The sequence below is a fragment of the Aplysia californica genome, unplaced genomic scaffold (assembly GCF_000002075.1).
Source record: "Aplysia californica isolate F4 #8 unplaced genomic scaffold, AplCal3.0 scaffold00252, whole genome shotgun sequence".
In the NCBI taxonomy this organism is placed as follows: Eukaryota; Metazoa; Mollusca; class Gastropoda; order Aplysiida; family Aplysiidae; genus Aplysia; species Aplysia californica.
The window spans coordinates 70,633-80,488 of NW_004797522.1; the positions used below are offsets into that span (position 1 = coordinate 70,633).

A 9,856-nucleotide genomic window follows, 5' to 3' on the forward strand; every position below is an offset into this window, starting at 1 on the left:
AACCCAGTATCCAATGAACACAGGCGTCACACACCGGAACAGTTATGGCAGCAGTAACAACACACAAGCTTCGTTGCCAATGGAAGATCGCTTTCGAAATACCTGATACTGAAGCAATTTTTTTGCTTATCAAGTTTGTCTTGTGTATATAATTTAACGTATTATTAATATAGGAACACTGGATCTTCTTCTGACAATTTTTTTTGTCTACTTACGAAATGTAAGCATTTCAGAGTGTCACAAAGGTGAGAATGCGACCAAGTCTCTCATTGTCATTGTCTCAGTTCAGTGGTAGACTCTGTCTTTAATGATTAGAGACCCACTTACTCAGGCGTCTTAGTCTACTCTTCTTAGTGGTACGAAAGATTTAATCAAACCCAGGTTCCATAACCAGATCTTTTACTTGTGTTAACATTCTGTTTCAGAATCAGCACGTTTATCAATGATTATATTGCTTTGAATTTAGATTAGGCTCAGCCTCACCCTCGGCCCTCAGTCAGAATCAACTTTACTTTTAAGGCCGTCGTTATTCGGACTCGAGTCCGAATAACATTTTTTCATATTCGGACTCGAGTCCGAATAAAAAAAGCTTCCAATTTTCCGCCATTTTTAGTCCCCCCTCCCCCCCCCCCCCACACACACACACCTTTTCTGCCGATCCGATGCCCGCCGCCTCATTGTTTCCCACTTTCTTTGTTGTAGAAAAAGGTGAAATTGAAGATTAGCAGACCACCCCGACACACGCTTTAATTGCTTCTGATGACCTCTTGACAAATAAACATTTATTAGAAGCGCTATAACTTTTCAGGTCGGCCTCAAATTCATCGTAAGATTAAAACTCGGCTCCTGCACAAAACGCCTTTTTGCCCGAAGTGATCCCGGTCTCTACCCAGCCTGAGGCGAGTCACGAGTGAGGCAGGACAGGAAGCCGGAGTCACGAGTCACAGGAAGTTGGAAGTGATGTCATGCTGGACAAGAATCAGAGTCCGAATAACATTTTTTCATATTCGGACTCGAGTCCGAATAATCACTTCGTTACTTAAAGACTTAGACTGGGACACAATATTTTATACAAGTGGCTATTCTCCGGCGTCGCGGCCGGTCAATAGATCGGAAGCTATTCTCCGGCGTCACTACCCGTCATTATATTTTATCTCTATGGTAATTGTTTAGCGTAAATTTATTCATTTTTATTTTGGTCATCCATTTGCTTATAAAAATATTTTAAAATAATGATTCTGTTTCTTTAAACGAACAAAATTCATTTTATGTCTAAAATCCTGTCTTGTCATATAGATCTAGATCTAGATAATCTAGATCTAGATCTAGTATAGCTTGATGTTTAACTTATTTCTCGGTAATTTTCGATAAGTTTAACTGATATTTCGCGACTTCAGTGCTCTTGTCGTGTATATATCTCTCCCTTTTTGTAAACAGTGAAAAGTGACTTCTTCTATGCTCACTCTTTGTTATTAAATGAACTCGCGTCTTTAGTGGTGGACACGTTTTTTCTAGCACCTATCATTATTCTAAATTGGAGGAATTGAGGCAGTTTGTGTCTGAAAACCTTTCACTATCGGAGTATCGTCTGTATCAATGGAAGTGGCACGAAGTTGTGACGTTATGGGAATTTTTTTTCAAGACAAACAAATGAGAGAGGTATTTGCAAATCTGCGGCGACAAATAATTTATTAGTAATAGAACGCCGGGGAATAGCCAATATTTTATGGATTTACTTGAATTAACATTAATTAACATATTCATGACCTGAAGTAGGACGTGTGTCTTAAATAGGCTACGGTAAGATTAGAGAATACCGGACCAGTGGATAGGACTACTTTTGCATATATGTCTCAACTTTAAGAATTCATGTTCCCCATCAGCTTTTACTATCTCTCAATGAAGAATCTCGGACTCGTAGATCTATTCATTTAAAGTTTGTCAGGATGGAGACCCCCCCTGGGCCTCCCCCTCCCCCCCCCCCTTCTCGTGCAATAATACGAATGGTCCGGTATTCTTCAATCTTCCCTAGGCTACATCATAGTTAGTTGTATTCTACTTTGAATAGATTTGTAGATCTAGGTAAAAATTAAAGGGGGTTCCAGAGTAGTAGCGTGCCTTAGCTATCTTATCATACTTTGTTAATTTTGTGATTGACCACAGGACTTTTACTGTCTTCAAATTTGAACTTGGGTAGAGTTTTTGTTAGGAGGACCTCTGTAACGAGCGACCACTATGAGACAGAGTAGAGTAGAGGGGAAGGGTTAGGGTTTGTTGTTTAAGGTAAGGTCTCTTCTTTATTGTATTTGTTGGGGTGCTCGCTCGTTACGGAGGTCCTTCCTTTTTGTTAGTGTCCGGGATCTTTGAACTCTTTTCTATGTAAAAGTAATATTGGAAATACATAGAGGCCCTCTCTTAGGTTGAGAAATACACTGTACATTGTTGTTAAAAGTTCAATAAGATGATGTGGGAAATGTTTAGGGGGAGGAAAGGAGTGGACAAGGCAGCATGGAGAACTTTTTACACACACCCTCCTTCTACCTTTTGTTTCACTCTGCTGTGCCCACTTTCAAGAGCATCAGCTCTTTGATGGATATGATTTGAAGAAGTGATATAATATGGTGTTGTAATTACCGTTAATTATGCAAAGTGATTGATATTTTTTATAGCGGGTAAAGGAAAGGGGATGGTGGTGTTGTTGACTAGATGTCGCAAGTTGCACATATGTACACCTAAACACTATTAAGTGGTTTTTGATAGGACTGTCTTTTCCACTTCCATGGTCCCACAAAAACAAGACAAGAGGCCCATGATGTCAACTAAGAATAACTCTCTCACTACCACTCCCGCAACTGTTCCGGATAAAGTGGCTCCGACGCTGTGATACCACACCCACAACCCTCGCGGTTTCACTTTTTGGAAATTTTTTCTCACATTAAAACCGCACGGTTTGTGGTACTGATTCGTCTTTCTCGTTAGAAAGAAACGAAACCGAAATCGGACGAGGGCAAGTTGAGTTATTGACTTTTACAACAACCGCCCTTAGAACTGAACTACCATTACATTTCCCACAATCGCAGACTGCTTGTCTTTGACCGTTTTTGAACCTTTGCCGTCAAAAGTGACTAAGAAACAGTGGCGGTGGGTGGACCCAAATTTGGGTGGGGCTTAGGTTGCTTCCAGTTCTTTACCACCAAATAGCAAGCAATAAGAATTAAACAGCAAGGATTTTTCTATAGTTACGGTGAGCCACGGAAGTTTGAGAAGCATTCAAACGAGAAGAATTGCATTTGTTTTCCATCTCTTTGTTCTCAGTTAAATTCTTGTTGATGGCAGGGACGAAGCCGAATCACCTCCAAATTTCCTCTAATTAATTAGTTTTCGTGTGATGAAAAAGTTGCCTTACAAGTAGTTCGACCTGATTTATAACTGTTAAATCTCCGCACACAGCACTTCAAACATAATACTTTTATGAGCTGGATTAGGCCGCTTAGTCGAGAAAGTCAACAAAGAACCAATGAGCGCATAGGTATCTGTGTCAGTGGGGAAAAGTGTGTCGTAAACTTTCACCCCATAGTCAGGGCTAGGAGAGCGTGAGCCCTCGGTACAGTGTTATTTTTTTCCCAGTCTTCTACCTTTTTACAAGAAGAGTTTTATTAAGGACGGGCTGTGGGAAAAGGGCTCATCTCTGCTGAGCCCTAAAGACATTTGATTGGCTGCTGGGTTACTATAGTTGTAAGCGGTGACAACAATGATTGGATAAGCGAGCAAGGCGCCAAGTTGATCACTCTGTGTTCATTGCGTGCGGCCATAACGGTTTCAACTGCTTATTTCATTATGGAGAAACTTTCATTTACTTTGGGATAGAGTTGGGGGTGGTGGGTGGGGAGGGGGTAGGGGCTCAAGCCCGTAAGCCCTTCACTACCCACCGCCACTGCTAAGAAACTGATGAATTGGTCGAAGATTGTTATGACGAACTGGGTGGGGAATTTTGCAAAGAAGAGTAAGGTTTAGTAGGGCCTCCAAAACCTAGATTTAGGGTTGCAGTAGTGGGGGAAGGGCGTGAGTAAGAAAGGCAAAGGGAAAGCAGTTTTTGACCAATTTTTGAAAACTTGTGAAAAAAAGTTACAATAAAACAAAGCTGTAATTTCATCAGGGCAATTTTTACTATGTTCAAAAACAATGTTCCAAATTTCTAGTCTCTATGTTGATTATGAAAAGCACAGTGATTTTTAAAAACTACCCTTAAAACGGTGGTACACAGGGAATAACGACCCCGAAAATGGCTGGTTGTGAGTGAGATAGTGATTACCAGGATGTTAATTAATAGGAGTAAGTGGTGCTCCTTGAAACTTGCACAAGACCCACTTTTTTCGTCTCCGGATGAGAGGGTTCTTACATGGAGACTACTGTAATAACTGAAAAACATAGTCACACAATGTGAAGATGGAGTAGCCTACTCTGGGTAGTTTTCCAAGGATATCTTTAACACTTCAGGGGTTGACAACCGTATTTGATACATCTATGCAGTTGAACATGTCATGACGGCCACCTGTATAATACGGTCACCTGTACAAATGGCCACTTTCCATTCCCCTCTTGTGTTTTTTCTATACAATTTAACAGTATAAACGGTCTCCTGTCCAACGCGGCCGCAGCCACCTAATTTTATCAACCCATGGTCAAATTTACTTGGCTCAGATGGCCAGGAGTGGTCTCTCATTGCCTGAGGCTTTGTCATAAATTTTGAATCAGCTCCTAACGCTGTGGATGGGCCGTCATAATCCATTCACCTGTCGTTATTGTTAGTCCCTCATATATATGAATGTTTGCCCAAGTTGACCAATGGGTAACAATAATTTTTTAACTGCTGGTGAGGGAAGTGTGTGATCTGTCATAACTTATAAGCCCCACCTACAACTCATGCACAAATCGTATTTGAGCAACTGGTCACTGTTTTTTTTACCTAATCTGTAACAAAATAACAATGGACGTTGACGTGAACTTGCGACAGAAGCGTTGCTCGCTCTCCAAGTGGTAACGACCCATTTGTTTGTTTTACCATGACGCTCGGTCTTCATCGTCTTACATAGTTTTCTGTTTATTTTACCCTTGCACAAAGTCGGCTACAAAAAAAAAGCTAACCGAAAAGCAAAACGACAATTTAAAGAAATACTTTCTTACACCACCCACCACCCTTTTTCAAAAGAGAATAAAAACCTCAGAAGAAAATGGTTTGCTTTCATCATTTTGATCTGTCCTGCCTAAGATGGCCACCTGTGTTATACGGACACTTTTTCTCCTTGACAATGGGTGGCCGTTTTACACAGGTTTGACTGTTATTCAAACGATTACTGCTGAAGAAAAATTACAGATATCGAAGAAAATCAAGGGAACTATGTGATGTTATATTGTCAGACAATTAAGTTTCCTCTTCTCTGCTATCATGAACAGTATTTTATTGTTAGAAGAATGGATAGTATGTGGGTCGTGTTCAGTGTCAAAGCAAGAAAAAAGAAGAGCTTGATGCTAATTAGTCTTATCACTTAAAAAAAAAAGATCTTACTTCAGATTATGATCATGACGATGTAATCAACACTGGTTAGGACATGCCACCCAACCCTCTTTTGTAATGACTTCCCGATCCATACCTTCACGTTCAAACAACCACACAAAGGCATGTGTACACATGCCCGCAAACACAAAATAATGAAGCACTAAATAGTACACACACCATGGCCCAATGTTTTTTGTCACGCCCCACAACCCAATACTCACCCTCACATGCGAGATTCTAGGAAGTTCACTACAAATTAACGAATTATAATGTATAATTATGCGTTTTGGTACCAGCAGTGAATGTAACACACTGTACACTACTGGTGAGCCTGGTGGGCTCATTTATCCTGATGCACTCCCCGTGATGATGGATATTTTTGTTTTCTTCTGGTGCTCAGGGCCATTTAAGACATCCATATGGGTGTTTGAGAAAACAGTGTTGCCAGTACTCAAAAAAATACAGCACCTGGGTTCATCAGTGAGAAGGGTATATTGTTCGTTTAGACAGAGAAAATGGCACTGCTGGTTAAGGTTTTTTTTTTTTTCTAATCTTAGAGTGATCTTTGTCTAAGTTTCAGTCACCTTGATACTTCCCCCTGTCAAATCTTTCATGCTGTCCCTGACTTTAACCCCACAATTAATATTGTTTTCCAACACAACAGATTTTTTTCTTCTGCTGAATGTGCTGTGGTAATGTCATACACACAAAAAAAATGAATGGCACAGAATAGCAATTGCAATGTAATGATCCACATTTTTCCTCCCTGTTTAGTACTGACTAGAGATATTTTGTCTTCTCTTTCAGGACTTGTGAATGTCACATTATTGTGATAATGGTACCATAATACTGACACCTCCAACAAAACAACTGGCAACTTCCAGACATCTAACCGGAGAGGAGTTCGTCCAGGATGGGAAATTTTCTAAATAGCTGCCTACCTGGAAGGGGAGTGAAGCCTCAAGTCAGGCCAATTGTCCCAAATCACACTGTGGATGAGAATATCTCTATAAAGAAGAAATCACATCCGAACCATGGGTACAGCAACAACTTCATCAAAACTACTCGTTACACTTTACTGACGTTCTTACCCAAAAATCTTTTTGAACAGTTTCACCGCTTCGCGAACATATATTTCATATTTGTGGTGGCCTTGAACTGGATTCCACAAGTGCAGGCGTTTGCCAAAGAAGTTGCGGCACTGCCTGTGCTGTTCGTCTTGCTAGTCACGGCTCTGAAAGATGCCTTTGAGGACTTCCGGCGCTACAGATCTGACAAGAAAGTGAATAGTATTGCGTGCAGGGTCTTTGACGTGTGAGTACAGCCCAGCCTTTTTACAAGTTTTGCCAGATTTAATCCATTAGTATAAATATAATTTGATTTGAACCATTGGTCCCCCCCCCCCCCCCCCTCTGTTCTTACTTATTTTGGATCATATTTATAAGGACACAGTACATTCTTTCTTCTCAGGACAAGTTATTAAAATGTATGAGGTATATTTACGTGAGCTATGGGGTGTAGAGATATTATTATTATTATATAAGTCTGTAAAGATAATGAGTCCATGGGTTTTCGTATGGAAGATAATTTTATCCTTGTGAGTAATGTTATGCTGTTTCCTAATCATTGTCGGCACCAATTGTACTTTTTTGCCTGGCCACTCCAGTGAAAGATTATTTTGAAAAACCCACATTTTTAAAAGTTAAAACAAAAGCATACTGCATGCAATTGGCATTGTTATTTTGTTAATGTTGCCTGAAATTAACTTGACTGTAACATTTAACCAGAATTGAGTAAAATATTTTGCCATACTTTCATGGTAGCTGGTTTTGCCAAGTTCTGCCAACATTAAAATATTATTATGTGCATGAGAGAGAAAGACATACAGACAGACAGACAACAGACAGCTGAATTGAAGTTGAATGTTGAATGTGCACACTGTCGCCTTCTCTCTCTCTCTCTCTTTCCCACCCATTTTCTCTCTCATTCAATTTGTGTGTGTGTGTGTGTGTGTGGGTGCATATGCCGGTGGTGTTCCTCTTTTTAAAGGTGTGTGTGTGTGTGTAGGGGGGGGGGGGGGGCATCTTTTTTAAAAAATCGATGATTTTGGGTCAAATTAGGATATTCTGGGCTATTCTCATTTGAGCCTAAAACTGTCTTGTGGAAATTTGGAGAACACATATTTTTACCAAAAATGGGTAGGGCAGAAAGTGCATACTTTTGAGAAAACATGATTTATTTTGTCACAAATATCATTTTTTAAATTACTTTCATTGTTAATTATTTTTTTATTTCTACTTTTTAAGTTTCTATTTGATTCCAATGATATTTTTAGGATTTGTTGTCTACATCATAACCTAACTTTGAACAATAGGACAGTTGAATAGATCAGATGCATTCATGATTGAATTATAGATGATAATATATAATCACATTGAAATTTTGGAGGTGTGAAGGGCAGGGGTAAGTCATTTGCTGTTAAATTTTTATTCACCTTCAAGACATCCAAGAGCCTAGAAGTGTATGCAAATATGTTTTGGGTAGATCTACCCATATACCAAGTCTGAATGAATTTGGTTGAAAGCTAAAAAATCCTATTTAGTTTTATGAACGCTGTTTATTTTCAATATGACTGCCGTTATCGTGGTAGTCTTTAAACCCCTTCCCCCCCCCAAAAAAAAAAAAAAAAAAAAAAAAAATTAAATTAAAACCCTCAAAAACAACCTCCTTGCAAAAAAAAAGTTTTACCTATGGTTTTTGTTTTTGTAAGTGTTTTATGGCGCTCGCAAATGCACTTATATATATTATATATATATATATATATATATATATATATATATATATATATATATATATATATATATATATATACATACAATTATGTCATATGAGCGCCCGGAACAATGAAATATTTTCAGTTTGGTAGGAATTAATCTTGAATTTTGCTCAAGTGGTGGCCGAAGCCTACTCTTATCGAATTTGGACCACCAAAGGATCTTTAACGTCGCAACTTACACGCGGGACATCCAAGATTTTTCGACATTATCTGGGAAAGTTATATATATATATCTTAGATTTACCTACCTATCCTAAGATAAGGGGTTGGCTGTAAAACTCTCAGCCCCATCTAAGGGTTCACAGTTCACATGAACAAGATAAGTTTGTCAAGAACCCCCCCTCCCCTCTCTTTGTCTGTCAGTGGAAACTGTCCTCGGTTCGTAGGGAACCTCGATCTGCTGAAATACACGTCTTGTATCGATTAGTTATGTCAGAACAAATTGAACTGCTCTTCTATGCTGTGGCTCTTGACAACAATGAGTAGGCCTACTTTGTTTACCTTTCAAAGTAATAACTATCGTTGGGGAGAATGTTTTAAAGAAATCGTGCCCTGAGTTGTTGTTTTCCAAGAAATTGCTTTTTTTTTCTTTCTTTTTTTTTTGACGTGTTGGAAAAAATCTTCAAACACTCAGCGGTTCTCTTGTTTCGATTCTTATCGGCTGTACCGTTCAATATCACTTGAAGTTGTCCGCCGAAGGTTGAGACACCGTCTATCGGTACACATTTACGCTCTATTGCAAAAGGGTGGCTGGAGCGCGCCACTGGTAGGCTAGGTTCTACGCTTCTACTGATCTTTGATTTTTGTCGTTTCAATTTGCCTGTCGCTCTTTCCCCCGGCACCTCGCTGTTGTATTGACGAAGTGCTTCTCTTTTCTTTTACAAACTCAGACAGTGCGACTGGCGTCTATGGTGTAGCGGTTAGGCGCTTGGCCGTCGTAGGCAGAAGGGTCAAGTTCGATTCTCGTGTGGGGAGCCTTTATTGCATCCTGTATCGCAGTCTTTCTGCTGGAGCGTTGTATCCCTCTCAGCCCAGGTTGGCCCTGACACTGACAGGCATGTTCGAAGCCCGCCTCCTAAAGGATTTAAACTGTGTGAAAACACATGCTTAGAAAAAAGCAGCCCCCCCCCCACCCCAAAAAAAAATAAACATTTAAAAAACCCAAACAACCCCAAAACCGACCACCAACCCTAACAGCCACCCCCTTTAGCAAAAACAAAACAGAACGAAACAAGAACAATTCGCCTTTTTGACAAAAAGAAGTAGCATAAGAAACAAATTTAATAATTGGGTTTGGTTAAGGTGTGTGTGTGTATCTGTGTGTTTTGGAGTTTGGGAGGTTGGGGGGGGGGGAGGTGCTGATAAGAGCCCTGGGAGGAGAGGGGACAGTTGGAGAGGCGCCAATACATGTACAGTTTTATGTAACTGACTGGTCAGCATGACCAGGGCGACTGCTGTTTGTT

General features: G+C 39.9%; 1 protein-coding gene across 1 annotated transcript in view; it reads left to right on the forward strand.

The window, feature by feature from the left end:
• Positions 1-33: 33 nt before the first annotated feature.
• LOC101864153 (probable phospholipid-transporting ATPase VA) overlaps positions 34-9,856 on the forward strand; it is a gene marked incomplete at its 3' end in the record, with an annotated part of 64,863 nt that continues 55,040 nt past the window's right edge. The window contains 2 exon segments of the mRNA XM_013083745.2: positions 34-245; positions 6,365-6,871. Coding sequence (XP_012939199.2) covers positions 6,471-6,871 — 401 coding nt within the window.